Source organism: Pararge aegeria, chromosome 4 (assembly GCF_905163445.1).
Source record: "Pararge aegeria chromosome 4, ilParAegt1.1, whole genome shotgun sequence".
NCBI lineage: Eukaryota > Metazoa > Arthropoda > Insecta > Lepidoptera > Nymphalidae > Pararge > Pararge aegeria.
The window spans coordinates 17816173-17835845 of NC_053183.1; the positions used below are offsets into that span (position 1 = coordinate 17816173).

General features: G+C 37.6%; 1 protein-coding gene across 1 annotated transcript in view; it reads right to left on the reverse strand.

Moving 5' to 3' along the window:
- Positions 1-2162: 2162 nt before the first annotated feature.
- LOC120637680 overlaps positions 2163-19673 on the reverse strand; it is a 135702-nt gene continuing 118191 nt past the window's right edge. Inside the window, exons 5-11 of the mRNA XM_039909626.1 lie at positions 19440-19596; positions 8867-9029; positions 7528-8109; positions 6683-6836; positions 5750-5919; positions 4482-4628; positions 2163-3863 (exon numbers count right to left, since the gene is read on the reverse strand). Of these exons, the coding sequence (XP_039765560.1) occupies positions 3538-3863; positions 4482-4628; positions 5750-5919; positions 6683-6836; positions 7528-8109; positions 8867-9029; positions 19440-19596 (1699 nt within the window). The 3' untranslated portion in view covers positions 2163-3537. The remainder of the gene's footprint in view (positions 3864-4481; positions 4629-5749; positions 5920-6682; positions 6837-7527; positions 8110-8866; positions 9030-19439; positions 19597-19673) is intronic.

A 19673-nucleotide genomic window follows, 5' to 3' on the forward strand; every position in this document is an offset into this window, starting at 1 on the left:
GAAGTCTTGTGTAGGAACTAACTCTTGAGTCTGGGGTAGGAATTATTACCAGGTTATTATTTGCTTTACGTGCTGTACGAGTGTCGGATGAAAGGTGAACATTCAGATTTATTCATTCGGTCACCCATCTTTTTCCCGAAATGGGTAGGCTTTGTCAAACCCAATCAAACAGTAGCTGTCGCAACTAAGCAATGGTGTCAATTCCGATCTACAATGTATCACTAAACAAAATTGACAGCTGCAAAACACAAATATTGTTAAAAGGATTTTGAAAAGAGTTTGGTGTACAACAGAATGTTGACAGCTCTTGTAATAGGTGAAGGAGGGAATGCATTTTGTGCATATTTCAATATTATAAAAGTGGCAGGTCAGGACACAAATCTAAATACTGCGTAGTCCACACGATATTTCAGTGCACTGGGGGTGACTTAAATAAACTAGAGCTTTATAAAAATCTACAATTTTCCAATGCATTCAATATATATAATATATTTTATTCAATTACATTTGAATAATAATGTTATACGTACTAGATAATCTTTGCGTACGCCGATCGATACGAGGGTGACAATGATATCATATAACAATCTTTGAATGACAAATGCGCGAACTTGATACGGAGTAATCCTAAATCTTCGGATAACACATTTAATTTAGTAGTACTATCCTTATCTACAAGGGAGAGTAGGAAAAGGGTAGCAATACTTTAATATGCCATCTAAAGACCTTGTGTGACCTTTAATATTCATTCTAAATTTCGTGCGAAACATGCTTTGAGATCAATTTACTTGTGACCCGTCTTGGCACTACTTGTCAGCGTTGTGTTTATAACTTGTCAGTTGCAGCCCAATAGACCTCAAGTCGTAGCCAATCTTCCTTAACAACACCTTTAGTACGTACTACATTATTACACAAAGTTTACCTAATCCTAAATTGTTTAATGCATTGTAAATTTAAAAAATAAACTCATTTACAGTATCTAAGTATAGCAAAGTAAAGCTGAAGCCAACTTAATAATAAAAATAAAACGTAGATTACAAAATATAAAACTGCGTCGCTAAAGTAAAAAATATAAAATTAATAAAGCAATATTAACTATACGTCAGTCGGTTAATCTTAGTCTGATGGAAACACGAGTATTACACAATCAAAAGAAAGAGTTCTCTTAAAATACGAGATGAATACATTTTTACATCTATATTTCGTCGGTTATCTTTTTTCGCTGACTTGTTTTTTTAGTCGATGGGAAACTCATGCAGGATGTGAGAGATTAGTAAATCGCATGCCTATAATATCGACTGTATATTTAATTGGTCATTTCTCTCACATTGCAGAGATTCATTGCGTGACCACTACAAGCGGGGAATCCCCGAGTCATGATAAGCGCTCTGAACTCGACAGATCGAAAAGTTTAGACGGACTTAGCCGAAGCGAATTATTTGCGTATTTAGATTAATTCTTCTAGGTTATTATTATCTGTTGGAATGATGACAGAATATTGGTCCTATGTAGTCCCTAAACTAGAATTCAATTTAAAGAAAGTTAAGCGGTAATAAAATATGCGGGGATTCCCCATGTGGTGTATCGACCAATGAACATGTGTAGTTTGCTTCGTTGAAACTTAATTAGGCTTTTGTTTAATGGATATGTGAATCGTCTTAACTTGATTATTTTCAATGGAATATTGAATGTATTTTGACCTATTTGTTTCATCTCTATGACCGATGAATAAGCTTATTAGTTCTCTAACTGTTCTTTAAAATAGATTACATTTTTTAGAGTTAAACTCATGAGAGTTTCTTGTTATTTATTTGTGGTACGTATTTACCTACCTATATTTTACTTACAAAATGTATCTCAAATATGTAATCTACAGTAAAGAACACGTTGTTCATGGTCATTAGATGCATAAAAATCAGATAGCTGCACATAATCGTAATTATTTGAAGGAAATTTTACTAAATACTTGAATATGTATTGGACCAGTTTTGTGAAAGGTAATTAATTGATCTTGTCTCTTTCTAGTGATTATATTGCACTCGATAAACAAAAATATCGAAAGCAAATCAGTCTTAACTTACGCTTACATGTACGACTAAATTATATGTACACTTTAAATATTTTTTTGATCTCCGAAATTAGAAAACAGACATTTTCCCCGCCAAGATTATTTACAATGAAACTCATCCAAGTTATAAAATCTACAAAATTTAATTCGTTAGATGCGTCCTAAAAAAAACTTGTTTTTTTTATACTTCCCGTAGTAAAATGCAAAGGTCAATGACTATACAGCCGAGGATAAAAAAAATCTGAAGATGCATCTAAAGACTTAAATTATATATCTCTGTCACTTGTAACCGTGAGGTTAAAGTGAGTATGATAAAAAATACAACGCGCAGGGGACAAAAAACCCATAAAATTCCATACATAAATCTGTATGTGAACCAAAAACATTCGCTATCTAATCCGATCATAATTTACATTTAATATTTACAAGATCATTTAAATAAATACAAGATTTGGCTGTCATCTTTTTTTTTCCTAAAACGTTTCGATTGCGACCTAATTATGACATTAATGAGAAAATATAAAAAAAAGGATATGTTATAATAATTAAATTCACTGTTATTGTCGACCACTTATTCCTCGACAACGGAATAGTCCATTTAAGAAAATAAATTAACACTACACAATTCACTGTGTAAATATTTTTCTTTTTTTTTTTTTTAATTTGTTGAGAGTCTGTAGTCCAACCGTTTTAGTAACTGTCCACTCGTTTCATATCACAGGAGCGTTCGCTATTCAAAGCTCGCCCACTACACCGTCACTCGCACTGACTAGGCTCTAACTTTTCATGAACTCTCATCGAAATGGTGACGTCACGTTTCGCATTACCGAACATTACTTACTAATGGCGTTTTATTAATAAACGTGTAATAGTAACAGATAAATTGCTAGTTTCTGTAAATTGACGTGACGAATAACGAATAAAAATAATCAATAGGTTATTACACACTATTAGATATATTCTGCATTTGAAATTTAAACAATATAATAATTTTATTTTCGTTTTCTTATAAAAATACTTATGCTTTTATCTGTCTGCATTTTTCAATCCTCACAAATACAATTGAATCATTCAATTATTCAATGATAACCAAATTGACTATTCATAACTTTTCGGACTATAGATATTTTTTACGTTACGTCATATTGGACTATACATATTTAAAAAAAAAGTCTGTACGTCAATTTGCTCTACAACCGCGTTTATTAAGGACGTTCTTAGCAAGATATGTCGACGAAATAAATAGTGTTTCTTATTATGGACAATCCGTAAATTACGTCACAAGAATATCATGATTTTCCCCCCGAACCCCTTCCTAACCCCTGTCACACAATGTCACACTTTATCGACCTCTCTTAACGTGTGACGTAAATTACGGATGGCCCCTCAGATATGTGCGAACTATGGTATAATAAATTATTATGATGCTAAGCGAGAACATGACGTCGCCAATGCGTTGATTGAGAAATTTAGAATAGATCTGTGACAATAGTTCCGAACCACGCGCAGACTACTGGCAGCGCGTAGGTGAATAGCGCGTTCTGCAAAGACGGCCGGTCCGCGGAGCCGGCCACCGCTTCCTCTAAAGCCGGATCGGTACCGGCCCGCCCGCTCGTGTCGCTCGGCAGGTCCTCCTCCAACGGGGTGTCCATTATCCCCGACCGGACGTTGTTGGTACCGGGTGTGTCGATAATGCTTGGCACGAACGGCTCTTCTGGAACTGGTGGTGGCGGAGGAGGGTTTTCCGATTCTGTTTGCGTCGTCGCTATGTCCGGCTGCCTGCCGTCCCCGGAACCTGGAAATAAATGGTATTTTTAACCGACTTCAAAAAAGGAGGAGTATATTCGTATATATGCTTTGTTTATGTTTGTTCGCGGATAACTTCGTCGTTTATGAACCGATTTTGATGATTATTTTTTGGTTGGAAAGAAGATATTTCAAAGGTGGTCCCATGATAAAGAAATCGGGGTTTCATGATGGCCAGAGAAATCGAGGGACCGTGCGGTTGTATGTTTTTCAACAAGTATTTAATTCTGATGAGAACTTTGCACCCATATGGGTTGTAATGAATCTCTGCAGTAGATCTTATGATGGAGATTATAGGCAGTTGAAGGAGTTCCTCAACGAATTACAACTCAATGCTGTAAATCGGTAATTTTGAGCAGCTGACATTTGGCTTTTTTTTTTAAAAGAACTAAATATTTTAGAAATAAATATTTTCTTAATTTTCATGTCGGTGCCCCGTGCCAAGTAATATGTAGAAACGATTGGTACTTTCCTTGCTTCTACATAAAAAGGTATACGAAGCAAATGGTTAATTTCTATCTATATTTTACTTGGTCCGACCTTGAATACGGGATTTATCTAAAATCACTCTCGAGTCTTATGGTCAGTCTATCATCGTCAGTCTTACCCTCAGGGTAGTCATTGCCGGCGTCCCGGTCCTCGTCGTCATCAGGCAGGTCGTCGTTGTCATTGGTGTCGTCCCCGGAGCCGGAGCCCGAACCGCCGCTGTCCACGAACTCGTTGGCCGACGCTGCCGCCGCCTGCAGGTCTTCAGCTAGAATGAATGAGTGAATGTGTAAATGAATGAATGAATGAGGGTACGAATGATTGAATGCAAGCACATCTTTTTTTAAAGTAATAATAATATTCTGCCTGCTTCCTGAGTCCAAGGCCGTGGGTTCGATTCCCACAACTGGAGAGTGTTTGTGTGATGAACATTAATGTTTTTCAGTGTCTGGGTTTTTATCTGTATATTATAAGTATTTATGTGTATTATATTCATTCAAAAAATATTCATCAGCTATCTCAGTACCCATAAACCCAAGCTACGCTTACTTTGGGGCTAGATGGCGGTGTGTGTATTGTCGTAGTATATTTATTATTATTATTATTGTTATTATTAAAATATTAAAAAAACATACGTCTATTTATGTTTGTAAAGGTAAACAAAACCTAAACAATGCCAGTAAATATGACCTTGCGAAATCAGTGAAAGCCTGGCTTTTTTTAGCCTGAATAAATGATTATTATTATTACTATACTACGACAATACACGTGTTGTGGGTACTAAGATAGCTGATGAATATTTTAATGAATAATATACACAAAAACTTATAATATACATATAAACACCCCAACACTGAAAAACATTCATGTTCATCACACAAACATTTGCCAGTTGTGGGAATTGAACCCACGACCTTGGACTCAGGAAGCAGGGTCGCTGCCCACAGCGCCAATCGGCCGTCAAAACTTGTGTCGTACACAAAAAAAATTGTTGCAGAGATATAAACAGATGGTTACAGAGATTTATTATTAGTAGAGTTTTTTGTGACAGCTCGTTTGGGGAAATGTTACTTGCACTTGTTAGTTTTATGTTATTATTATTATAGTTGTGGGTTTTTTAGTTAGTTTACAAAATTTAAAAAGAATACAGCAATAAAACGAATACTACTGTTTCGTTTTATTGCTGTATTTTTTTAATTATGTTTTTCTTTTCATTTGTTTTTGTAACAATCGAAAAAAAAAAAAAAAGAAAATTACAAAAAAATGGTCTTCAACCAAATAAATATATAAACTGAAATACATATTACCATTTAAAGATGTTTTAGACTGTCTTATTTATAAAAAAATATTGGTCTAAAAAATATTCTAGTAGACAATAGAATAACTAACCGGTATCTTTCCACTGCACCTCGACGCCGTTGTACGCGTCCTTGAGGCGAGCGGTGAGTGCTCGCAGGGCCTCCACGGTGGCCGCGGGGGAGGCGGGCGCGGGAGGGGTGCGTAGCTCCGGGTTGGAGGCCAGCGCTGCGCTACCGTCTCCAGCCGCTATCGATGTGTAGCTGTGGACGAGGACATCGACACTTATAAATACCAAAGTTTTTTCTGTATAAACCGTTTAGTAGTCCGACACACCGTTTAGATGTCCCACTTGTGGTCGTGGTGTCCACTTATACACGAGACCCTATGTCGATCTCACTTGACGTCCTGACGACTCTAACTATCACAATAGTGCCCCGATTCACGTCGTCGTCAGGGTCTCGTGGGCGTTTGGATTGAACAATTAGTTCAACAGTCCACCAATAAGTACGAAACGTCGAGACGAGCCGAGACCTCCTCGGGTCAACGTCCCCCCTCCGATGTTCTCATGAAGGTCCAAGGTCACCGGTTTCACGGACAGGCAGTGATATGGTCTGACGTAGAGTTTGTATACTCTATGGGTAAGTAATTGATAAATAACAAATATAATACAAACACTACGACCTTATAACTTAACAATATTTACAATCATAAACTTAGATCTAAAAATAGTAAGAAAATAAAAAAAATATGACGCAATAAGAAAATCAAAAATAACAACATACTAACGTTCTGTAACTAACAAAAATCTACTATATATTTCGGAACTTGAGAAGAGAATTGCGCTTTCTTGACAAATCCTTCACATTCAGGAACGTAAACTGACTTTTACATTCAAGGCTCCCAACTACAGGATCAGACAACCATAAACAATATCACCGGTATTTCAAGATTTTTACTTCTTCCTCTTTAATGTGTGAGGTGCTATTTATAGAATGCCCTCGAGGCTTTTTGAAGGGAACTGACCTTGCGACGTGCGAGCCGTTGAAGCAGGGCGCGGTGGTGATGCTGATAGGTGTGCACAGCACGGCGGGGAGGTGTAGCCAGTAGTTTCTTGACGCTCGAACACGCGCTCTGGTTTCCCGTACGAGTTTTTCCAGCGCAGGACCTGATTCCGCACCTAAGAAAGGTTTCAATACATTTTAGTTAGTGTTTGAAAGTTTCGTATTGCTTGTATTATTTTAAACTACCTGATACCCGCGACTTCGTTCGTCTGGACTAAGGTTTTTATTCCCGTGGGAACTCTCTTATTTCCCGGGGAAAAAGGTAGCCTATGTTCTTTACCATGGCAAAGGCTACATGCATGCCAAATTTCATCCAAATCCGTTCCGCCGTTTTTGCGCGATTGAGTAACAAACGTCCACACTTTTACATTTATAATATATTAGTAGGTTAAAATCTTTATGATATGCGTGAGGGATTCCAAAGAGGGGAGTGTCTATCTTTACATAGTATTAAACAAAGACACTCCTCCTTTTTTGCGCTTATATCTATTTAACAACGCAACGGATTTTATTGCAGTTTTGAGCAATAGAATGATTTAAGTGGAAGGTTTATGCGCAGTAAACTTGCATATTATAGGAGTGAAAAGCCAAGGAACAAACATAGTTTTGTGCGCTTACATTGCAAACGCTGACTAAATCTTACAAGATAGATTTAATTGATGTACTAAGGGATTGTATTATTAATCATTCCCAACTTAATGTAGATAACATTGCACCTGTGCATAGCCAGGGCGAGATACTAGTTTTAAATTAAAAACAATTGAGAGTTGTCATGTCGTGTAGAAATTTCTGGATAAATATATTTACCATGGCTTTCCTCAGCTTTACTACTGGTAGGCTTCTTCTTTTTAGATCCCCGCTTTCCATCGAAGTCGTATCCTTTGAAGTCGATATCTGAATTACCGGGCGCTGGTTCCGGGTCAGCATCCCTTTTTCTCCTCTCGTGCTCTTCGAATTCCTTCAATTTGATCTGTCCTCTCATGTACTGGAGGAAACGTGTCCTCGATTTGGCTTGTTCCGCCAATTCTTCCGTCGCTTTCCGAATACCTTTTGCCGTCCAAAGGCTACTTTGCGACGGGTCGTCGTTCACGAGACCCTCGAAATTGGCCTCGATCTCAAAATCGTCGACATCGTTGGACTTCTGCATCCAATCGAAGTCTGGTATGGAGCGGGCGAAGCGCCGGCTTCTCTCGGGGGCGAAGAAGGGCCCCGTGCTGCCGCCCCCGCCCAGTACTGGTGTTCCGCAACCGGAGAAGATTTTCTGCGAGATCTCCTGGTTACGCTCCTGGAAGCTCATGATGGCTTCGGATATTTTTATGTCGATGGGTTCAACTACCATCGCAATGTTGAATGGCCCGAGCAGGCGATCTGCCACCTTTTCTACGGCATCTGTAATTCATTAACATACGTGTTAAGCATTTCTCTTGTGACTATTACCATAGAATCAGAATATACCTAGTCCAGGTATTAAAGAAAGTTTTAATAAGAGATACAGTTCTCGTTGTAAGAGTTAAAACAGTTTTGTACCTTAATAATAAGTAAAAGTTAAGTGGAGTAGAAGTTATGATGGTGATTTTTAAGTACAAGGCCAAACAAGTACAACTACGAAGTGATACCCAATTTCCGTTTATCTGAAACTTGCACAGATAGAGTTTTGTAACTGTCCAGTTTACAACCATGGGCATTTAGTTTTTAGCTATATCAGAATCACGTTGACGACCTCCCTAGCGCAGCAGGTAAAGCTGTGTTTTTAAGAGGGAGGTCCCGTGTTTGATACCTGGCAGAATTTAGGGATTTATAATTTCCGAATTTTCTCTGGTCTAGTCTTGTATGCCGTAAAGCTTGGGCCGTTGGATCTCTAGCTAAGGATTTAGGTATTTATAATTCGAAATTTTCCCTGTCCTGGTCTGGTCTGGTGGGAGGCTCGAACCATAAGTAGTTTCCACCCTACTGACATAGACGTGCCTCTAAGCGATTTAGCTTTCCTCTACGGTGTCGCGTAGTACCTGATTTTAAGGGTTTAAATAACTCCCATGTAGCGGGTTGGCCCGTTACGATCCTAGACTGCATCATTACTGTTGGTGAGATTGCCGTCGAGGGCTAACTTGAAGTGGTATAATAAAAAAAGTATCTGACATTCCCTTACCAACATAAGAGTCCCAATGCTCGCCCAGGTCCGCGTGCGTGGGTAGACAGCCCTTGATCACGTTGTGGCAGTACCGACTGCACGCGGGCGGTTGCTGGGCGGCGCAAGTGCCGCAGAATCGTAGTCGAGCCCAGGCAGTTACACATTCTTGGGTCACCCCCGTCTGGAAATAAAGGGAAACAACACAGTTTAGCAACGTCCAGAACAGAGAAATTGCGTCTCTCAGTCGCGAAGGCCAAGTTTTTAAATTGTAATCGGAATAATTATCTAGATACAATTTCAAACACTGCGGTGCACAATTTCGATTTTTTCAATGAATTAGGTCGAGCCTCTATCAGTCCACTACTTACTGAAGGCCTCTATCAAATTCTTCAACTTATTCCGTAAGAAATTGCACGTTCGTGCGATTTCTTATAAAATCCGTGATCTTCTAATTTTTGGTAATACTACTGCTCGATATTGAAATATTAAATCATCCACTTTTCGTTGTTTCTGGCACTCTGCCATATTATCTAAGAGTTACGTAAAACGTTCGAAGATTAAGAATTCTTAAAAAGTTTGCTTAAAACAAAATAAAGCAGATGTACCTGTGTCATTTTTACGTCCTTTATTTATTTATTTTTTATTTATTCAATTATAATTCCATTAAAGTGTCATATATATCATATAAGTATCATATTTTCAAAAGAGAATGTCAATCTAATGTATATATTTAAAATGGAACCCAGTGAGGGCGCTGTAACCAGATTGGGAGGCGGACTCATTATTCTCATTATTAAATATTTTCATTTAGGAAGTCGTTTATGTTATAGTAAGCTTTCTCGAGCAAGTAATGTTTTAAGGATTTTGTAAATATTTTTATACTTTCTTGACAGGGTCAGGGTTACATATATGATAAAAAAGCTTGGGTATGAATTGCTCTAACATTAACTCGACTGTGAGATTGGTGAAAAAAAAATACCTGGCTAAGTTTGTTGTGGGCTCTTCTTAGACCAGGGCGCGTTTGGAACCCTCCTAGCTTGAGTTTTAAGTTAACGAATTCAGTTATCACCATCACCTAACATTAGTGTTTACATTTTAAATGTACGAACGCTTTCTTTGAAAAATTTAAAAGACATATTTATTGTAACGCTAGCCCGGCTTTTCGGCTTGTATGGTAGTACCGACCAGCGAGCGAATTGAAACAACTTCACGCGTGTTATTATGTGCGTTACAAATAGTTGACACTTGACAGATTATTGGTTAGTAACTAGTTAGGAGTTTATTATTGTTTTTTTGAGTTGAATAGTTTATTTTACTGGTTTGTTTTCTTATAAATTAAAGTAAATATTGTTAAATATGAGCTCAAATTGTGTGCAAATTGTTTCTGTGGCGAAATCAAAAAATAATTGTAACAAATAATCGAACAGCAGGTAAACTATTTAATTTCTTAAAAAAAATACAGCTCTTTATTTCACCGAAACCTACGCCAGACTTGTGTATTTCTTATACTAAGCCCATAAAAGACATCCTAATGGATCTGTAGAACTCTGTTTGATGCCCCCATTCTAATAAATTGTTTGTTGGTATTGCATATTTTTTTTTCTAATGAAAAGAATGGTTGGAGCGCGGCTGTGGTTATGACATAAATTACCAGGCATCATTTGGCTAACAGCGCATAGAAACTACTTTATCCAATCAATTATCAATCGAAATTTAAAATCATAATTCGCGTATATATTAATCGTAGTGCTTTTCAAAGATTTGTTGATATTGATTGTCAATTAGCACAACAAGAATGGTGACTTAGAGATCATGACGAGTTAAATTTGTCCTTTAGGAAACTGGGCTTGCTCAAACTCAAAACCCTAGGAACGCCACTGTTCATAAGTGCCCGTGATAAGGTCTACATGAATAGTTCATTCCACTAAGAACGAGTAGATACCAATCCAAATACCCTTGACTACAATCTCAGATAGTAGCGGGCTAACCTGTTACGTGTATGGAAGTTTTGTTAAACCCTTACCCTAATCGGTTTCTACGAAGCATTGTACCTCTTTTCCTCGTTACAATGGCCACGGCCGAAGCTTCCCATCAGACAAAAGATTTAGGGATATTTAACACATACCTACTTAAACATATTCCCACAATCACCCGAGCAATTTTCAGGATCACTGCAATTTGCATTCGATTGGTCCGAACATCCTTTGAGGTATAAATAAAGATGTCGCCGTGCAAAAACAATAATGTAATCAGTCAGTGTTCCAAAGTTGTCAACTAATTAAATATTTTTTGTCGGGTCGCTTCAGTTTTTATCAAAAGTATACGCCACCATATTCAGAGCGAGTGTTTACGTGATGACATTTGTGTTCTCATGTACTTTGTTGCTTTCTCATCGAGTGCGATTACGAATTTACGGTCTATAATTAGATTTAATTAATGATATGAAACCCGCGGTGGTCTCGTTATCCCTCAGTAAGGGTTGCGAAATCATTTCGCAATTAGAAAGATTATTATCCATGGTTTTAAATATTTATCTTCTAGTAGCGGTGTTAGCCTCCTTTCGGGGCTGAAGGTTGATCGCCGGCATGCAGCTTAACTTTCAGAGTTAATTGTTTAAGCAACTGCATATCAACGCTATGTTCGCATCGAGAAGGCATAATTGTATACACATGCCAAATAGTGCTATAGTTTATATAAGAGTAGGTAAGCAGTTGATTGTCAGTTTTGCGAAATAAATAAAAACAAAAAAAATCTTTAAAAGTGAAGATAACAAAGACTGTAGCAGGCATCGTGGGCCCAGATTCTTTTAATAGGATATCACGTAGTTTAAGAGGTGCACTAATTGATAATTTATTCAGAAAAAAACTGAAGACTTTGCTTGTCGAGAAGGCTTTCTACAGTTATAATGAATTCTTGGAAATCAAAATATTGTGAAAATTACTTATTTGTAATTATTGAATAATATTATAATGAATTATTATTTAATAACTACTATGTGACGTATAATATTAATATTTATGAATAAGTAAATATTGGTTATTAAAAAGACTTCGTGAGGAAACCGGCATGCCTGAGAGTTCTCCATTATGACCACAAAGGCGTGGGAAGTCTTCATTTGGCCAGCGTGGTGAAGCACGCTTCACTGCTAGACATAGGTCTATTGTAGAAATTTCCAAAATCCACGGTCCTGGGCTGCTTGTTTTCATAGCATATTAAGCATGTATTTATCAATTGGCTTAAAATACCTAACATTGGCATTGAATACTTAACTATGACATACAACGATTTAATAAATGACTAAATAAAATAACAAAAAAAATTTTTAAGCTAATAGATAATTGTAAAATTTAGATATACACAAACTGAAAATTGTTATGTATAAACAAGAATATGAATGTTTTACAGTTGAAAATAAAGGCTTTATTTAAATAAATAAATAAATAAATAAATATACTACGACAATACACACATCGTCATCTAGCCCCAAAGTAAGCTTAGCTTGTGTTATGGGTACTAAGACGACTGATGAATATTTTTATGAATAATATACATAAATACTTAGAATATATGTATAAACACCCAGACACTGAAAAATATTCACGCTCATCACACAAACATTTTCCAGTTGTGGGAATCGAACCCACGGCCTTGGACTCAGAAAGCAGGGTCGCTACAAACTGCGCCAATCGGCCGTCATTTATTTATTTATGTCGGAAAATTATTGTAGGTAGGTCCTACTTACTAATCCAGAGGTCTGATTTGAAGAATCAATATAGAAAATGCATAAATTTTAGTAAGGGATAAACACAAAATAAAACGTGTATAATATGAATACATGTTTTGGTAAACAATAACATACTCTAGTAATGAGTAGATCAATATCTAGAATTCTTGGGTCCATGTGGCATTGGCTGATGCACGTATTCGCCTTGCTTGGATCTTTAGGGCTTGCCAGTTGCGTTTACGACATAATTGCCGGTCAGCATTCCTTTAAGATACACTTAAATGGAATGTGGACTTACTTAGGTTAATAACTTACAGACATTCCAACTTCTAACTCCAACTTAAGTTGGCCCTTCTATAAAATCGATTCGGCCGTTCTATAACTTAACCCACACAAATAGATATACCTAATGTTGGTATGAATTAAATACTAGACACTTATTTTGAAATCACGGACTTCAATCATATGTATAGACATATATACGTATATGTAGGTACTGAGCTGCGTCTACGGTAATACTCAACTTGTGAATTAGGCAAGACGCATTGTAAAAGTGTTGTCAGGAACGCGAAAGCCGTGTTGTTGCTATAATTCCTACAGATTCTTTATCTTAACGCATCTTCTTTTGTACTAGGGCAATCCAAACAGAAAACGTTCCAATCAGAAAGTTGGAACGTTTGCTGTTTGTATTCTCAGCCGATTTCACTGGACGTCTTTTGATGGTTGGCTACACTCAGCCTGACTTAGATGCTAAATCCAGAGTTTGGAGTGTGTTAGCAGCGGACTTGTTGGCACATGTGTACATTCTTAAGGGCGTATACGCATACGCTTTTACGTGGTTGCTAGTCCTTTGTGGAAACAACAAATAAAGTTGATTTCAGACTGTTGCACGCGACACATTTTTTTTGTAACATTGTTATTTTTTTTTTGGCGCAAACTCGAAGCTCGCCAAATCCTTCAGGGCTAGCACGGGCAGGAGACAAAAATTATATCCCCCGATTATATCCCCTGACAAGTGATATAATTAACGTGTCCACCTGCTAAAGCCATGGAAACATGGAATAGGAGAAGTTTACCCCCTTTTATTATTACACATAGGTATATTATGTGGATATTATTTGCACTTGTGCGCCAGTGCTTTGAGAGTTTTTATCCTTTCACCAGGGATATAATTTTCTCCTGCTTATGCTAGCCGGGCTGGACTTGTAAACAATGTGAGGCTCGTTTTTGGGCGATATCGTGATGATGTCCCCGTGAGTATAACCCATGTGTAAGAAATCGGGTAGGAGTCTTGATTTCGCCAGAATCCTACTTGTGTTGCAGTTTTGGTCGTTATTTGACAGTCCGGCTAGTAAAGCGGCGCGGCGTTGGATTCGAGAGACAATCACTAGCGGGTTGGGGGATCGGGGCGTTCGAATAGCTTTTTGCAGCAGTGTGCGATTAATTCAGCACTTTAGCATGCGTGTTTTATATTATTACCAAGATTAATATACTCGTAGTGACTAATAAAGAAGCCAGCGACTTCGTCCAATTACGAGTGCATATTGTTTTTTTTACTTGCTGTAGGAACTTAGGACTTTTTAAGTCGCTGTCGTTATGCGTTGTAAACATATCCTTAATTAGGTACAAAGGTGTTACGTGATAAAATTAAAGTTGTAAGAGCAAGTTGTGACATTAATAGTCATTAAAATTATAGTAGTGGTTAAAAAGTGGCAATAGCCTAAGTAGGCCTAGGTTAGGACATCGTCGGACCGAGTTCGATTTCGAATTCAAGCATCGCATCTCTAACTTTTCTCAGCATTTTAAGCAAGAAAATTTCACTTGATATAACGTGTGGTATGGTAAAGGCAAAACCTGCATGCTTGAAAGTTCTCTATAATGTTCTCAAAGTGGCCCACAGCCTAAACCGGTGCCTTGTGGTGATGATGTTGATTGTAGTGTTAATTCAAAATGCCAAGTTTCTAACTTTGAAAGATTTCATTCGACGTTCCAACCTCCTATCACGAACTTCAGGAATTTTTTTTCCAAAAATCCTTAGCTAATTTCTATGGTCTAGAAAGTTTGTAGACTTTGATTCGTAATAATTAAATATTAAAATTCCCAACCACTATCAGCCCCGTTTTTTATTTCTAATATTCGTATTCGAAATCAAAGACAGAAAAATTAATTCAATAGATTCGAGATGATATCATCTAAACCAAATGTGCGTCCGCGCATCTAATAATCGGTTTCTTTTACAAACGAATTTGCACATGTTATGTGTTCCGAATAATTATGATCAAATTAATCATCAATCAATATGTCTTAGAGTAGACATAACGCACTTCTCCAACAAAATACGAGTAAATTATAGTCAAAGTTAAATATTTCTTTATTTAAAAAGGCACTCACAGGGCACTATTGATGCGTGCATTACATAAAAAATATGAACATTGTAGTGAGAAGACGGCGTTAACTGGCCTGTCATATGCTTTTCTAATTTATTGTCATATGTATTGTATTGTTGCCGACCTCTCTGGAACAATGGTGAACGCTGTGGTGTAGTAAGTGAGAGGGTCGAATAGATAGTTGCATTCAGCACCTACTGGCATTTCAAGCGACGGAAATTACAAAACAACGCCCAAAAAAAATAAATCTCGTTACGTCGCAAAAACCCTTCAAGTTATTTTGGATTTTATTTTGGTCAATAGTAGTGATATTTTCTCTGAGAAGACATTTCATCGCTCCAGTTAAGGGACGGATTTATTTGAAATAATATCTATAAATAGAGTAAATGCAAGTTTGATGCCCAATTGACAGATTGGACAAAGGAAAAAATAATTTGATTTTTCCTACTGTGTAGCTATATCCTTCCACATTACGCGTAAGAGTCTATTTTAAGACCGCTCGGTCCAGTACTTTGCTAAAGTGGAGACGTTATGAGAACTGTCTCATTTGGGGAGAGATCTCCTTTTGATGATTGTCAGGGCAATGTGTCATCTGGCGCCACACGGGAGCAACGGACGAATGAATCTTAGGATCTGATTCATCACGTTACTTTGTGCGAAGGTCACACTACCAGACTGGAATATTGATAACTCGATATACATACAGCGACGAATTAAAATTAAAATTTGCATATACATCCCATACCGAGTAACTATTAATGTATAGTTCCTTCAATCAAATATTTGGCGCTTTAAAAGCGGCCGGCAGCTCATACCGAAAGGCGCGGGTCCGCGTGGGACTTATGGGAAGTTCCTCATACAATTTTTTTCGGCTACATATATACCTGGTGCGTCTTCTCGCCCGCCTGCCTTCCTCAAGAAGTGGGCTATCAATTGCAAAAACATTTCAGAAATCACTTACATAAACTTTCATCCCCTTTTGACCGCATTGGGAATGTCTCTGAGGGTGGATGACTTATCAATACTTTATTCTTATTTAGCAATATTTGACTTCCGAATGGCGCAGTGGGTGTCCTTGCTTTCTGAATCCAAGGCCGTGGGTTCGATTCCCACAGCTGAATAATTTTTGTGTGATGAACATGAATATCTTTCAGTGTCCGGGTGTTTATTTGTTTAGTGCATTTATGTATATAATGATATTCATAAAAATATTCATCAGCTATCTTAGTGCCCATAACACAAGCAGCGCTTACTTTGGGGCTAGATGGCGATGTGTGTATTTTTGTAGTATATATTTACTAGCTGTTGCCCGCGACTTCGTCTGCGTTTGATTTTGTTTTTTGATGTGGCATTAAATTTATGTGCTTAAAATGAGGGTTTGCTGCTGTCCGCTGAGGAGTTCTGTCCTCTATCTTCAACCACAGTTTGGGCAAAATGAAACACATATTATAACCTCTATAGTACAAAAATAATTATTTAAATCGGTTATAATTTGTCGGAGTTGTGGTTTAAAATCGTCAAACACTCATCCCCTCTCCCAAAGGAACCGAGCTTAATGTCGGGATAAAAAGTATCCTATATTACTTCTAACACTTCCAAGAATATGTGTACAAAGTTTCATGAGGATCGGTTAAGTAGTTTTTGCGTGAAAGCGTAACAAACAAACTTACATTTACATTTATAATATTAGTAGGGATTTAACATGATCAATAGCTATAACAGTCCACAGATGGACTCAAGGCCTTTCGCAACGTGAAGGCTCGCCAACGCTGGGCAGACGGGTTGTGATCGTAGTAGATGGTCATAGTAGCGCACAGGAACACTGGTACCCGTTCTCCATTATAATTTATATATATATATAAATAAATACCTATATATATATATTTATTTGTATAATTTTAAATCTCATTTATTGCACCACCTACCTCTTTTCTATGTTTTTTCCTTTTACGCCATTGGTTGCCTGGAAGAAAACGCTATGTAGCGATAAGGCCACCAAATTGCACTCTCTTGATTTGTATTTATATCTCTGTAACTACTTTTTTTCTTTGGCGTACAGTAAAAGTGTATTATTCATTCATTCAATCATCCTTTATTCGTCTCGTACGAGTACCGTGGGAAGAGGACGGGCGGTAACAACTGTATTCTGATCTGCCGTCACCACACGGCTAAATTTCCTTCCCCTATCGTACAAATATACCTCGACACAACGCATTTACTCATCCGCATGCCTTACTCAAGAATTGAGAAATCAAATGCAAAAAAGATCTTTGAAATCTGACTGATGTCTTTGTTTATGGTGTGTTGTATAGTGCACTCCGACAAATAAACTTTCACCCCCTTTAAACCCCTTCGGGGATGAAATTTTTATATCTCCGCTCGGATAACAAAGGCATTTTTTGTTATACTTTTCTTTTCGTTCTATGTACTAAAAGTATATTCATTCATTCATTGATTCATTATATCCTCTGTCAAGGGATGAAATTAATGTCTCCAGCTACCAATGCACAGCCAAAGGGAATAGGAGAAGCTTACCCCCGTTTGTTATTATACGTATATTATTTTAATATTATTTCCATACGTGCGCCAATGGTCGAAAAGACGATAAAGCCGTGGGAGAAGATAACATTATGTCCTTTCCCCACGCTGAGATATAAAAATTCATCCCCAAAGGGGTTTAAAAGGGGGTGATGAATGATTAATTAATGATGTAAGCTCAAAAGGAGGAATGCTTCAAAAGAGGGTTCCAAGTTACGATAATATTGATAAGTCCACTGATTTTATTACATCAGTCTAGCTCTAGAGGTCAGTAGTCAAATCAATTGCTTTAATTGCTTGTGACCGCACCATTTGACTCAGTCGTTATGTCGCCTTGTGTTCCATATAAGTGTAATGTGTCAGACTATATTTATGGTAACATCATCAGTTTTGGTTGCATTGACGCAATGACGATCTCTTTCTAAGAATCCTACTTTGTTTAATTGGGAACAATGTTTACCACTCTACCTAATAATAAAAGATAAGGAAAAGAAAAGTGAAAAACAGTCTCAAAATACTTGGACCTTGCTTACGAGTTTACCGCCATGTTGAGTGTTGAGTCAACAGTCATTGATGCGATAGTTAAGTTCGCGAAAAGCTTCGACATATCTTAAGACGCTTTCGCTTGGTTGTTGGATCAATTTAGAAGGCAGTAATTCTTAAAACGGCTCGTATTGTGAGGAGGTTCCGCACTCTGCCCTGGCCGCAGTTCTCAAAAGCCCCGCGAGGAGTGATTTTTTTTTATAATTTTTTAATAGTTTTTGTTTTCTTTTACAATTTACACTGTTGAAAATTTCAAAAGATATATATATAAATAAATAAAAGAATATAATAATAATAAAAGTCTGGTCTCCCGTGCCGGGGTGTAATCCTACGCCCGGTGCAAGTATGTATTTATGTAATGTTTATATAAGTGTATTAATCTATATGTATGAAAGTAAGTATATTGATGTTGTAATTTAATGTAAGTATTAAAATAGAAATTCTTTAGTTTCATAACGGATTTGCATGCTATGTTCGCATCGAGAAGGCACAATTGTATACACATGCCAAATGTCCTATAGTTTATATTAGAGTAAGCAGTTGATTGTCAGTTTTGCGAACTAAATTAAATAAAAAAAAAAAAAAATCTTTATCAAGCAGGTATGGTATATTTGTGTGAATTCGTTTATGTATTAGTATACAGCTATTCGCGTGTATTCTGTTCTCTCCTATTTTCCTAATTCTAAGGTTGGCTGGCATAGATCGCTATTACGGTATAAGACTGCATTTTGTATTCTACTTCCTTCTTCATGTTTCTGTTTCTCTTATCATCATCTTCATTAACCCATAACCGGCCTACTACAGGGCACTGGTCTCCTCTCAGAATGAGAAGGGTTTAGGCCGTAGTCTACCGCGCTGGCCAAGTGCTGATTGGTAGACTTCACACGCCCTTGAGAACGTTACGGAAAACTCAAAGGCATTCAGGTTTCCGCACGATCTTTTCCCTTCACCGTTTAAAGCAAGTGATTTCAAAAATTGCTTTAATTAAAAACGCACATAACTCCGAAAAGTTAGCGGTGCGAACTCGGTCTCCACGAAAGGAAAGCCGAAGCTATACCCACTAGGCTATCACCGCATCTCAAAAGTTCAGGGCACGGGTCTCCTCCCACAATGGGAAGGGGTTAAAGCCGTAGTCGACCACGCCCAGGCCAGGCCATGGCCCAGTGCGGACTCCACATGCCTTTGAGAACAATATGTGGAACTCTCAGGCAAGCAGGTATCCTCACGATGTTTTCCTTCACCGTTGAAGCAACTGATATTTTTAATGAATCAAAACGCACATAATTTAGGTAAGTTAGAGCTGCGTGCTGGGATTCGAACTCTGCTCCCCGAAAGTGAAGTCGAGCTCCTACCCACTGCGATGTCACCGCTTCAAAAAAAACCAAAGTTTGGTAATTACCTGCATCATATTCCTGACTACCTCGGAGCCAGCCCGCAGCGCTTTGTGGAAGGTGCGAGTGGCGACGAAGGCGCGTCGGAGCTGCACCGACAGCTTGGAAGGCACGTCCTCGAACGGCTGTATGTCTCTCATGTGCTCGTTCACGCATTTCAAATACCTGGAACAATGTTCATGTATTAACAACATTTTTTATTAATTTTTTTTGTAATTCATGATCTATTTAGCCAAGATTGG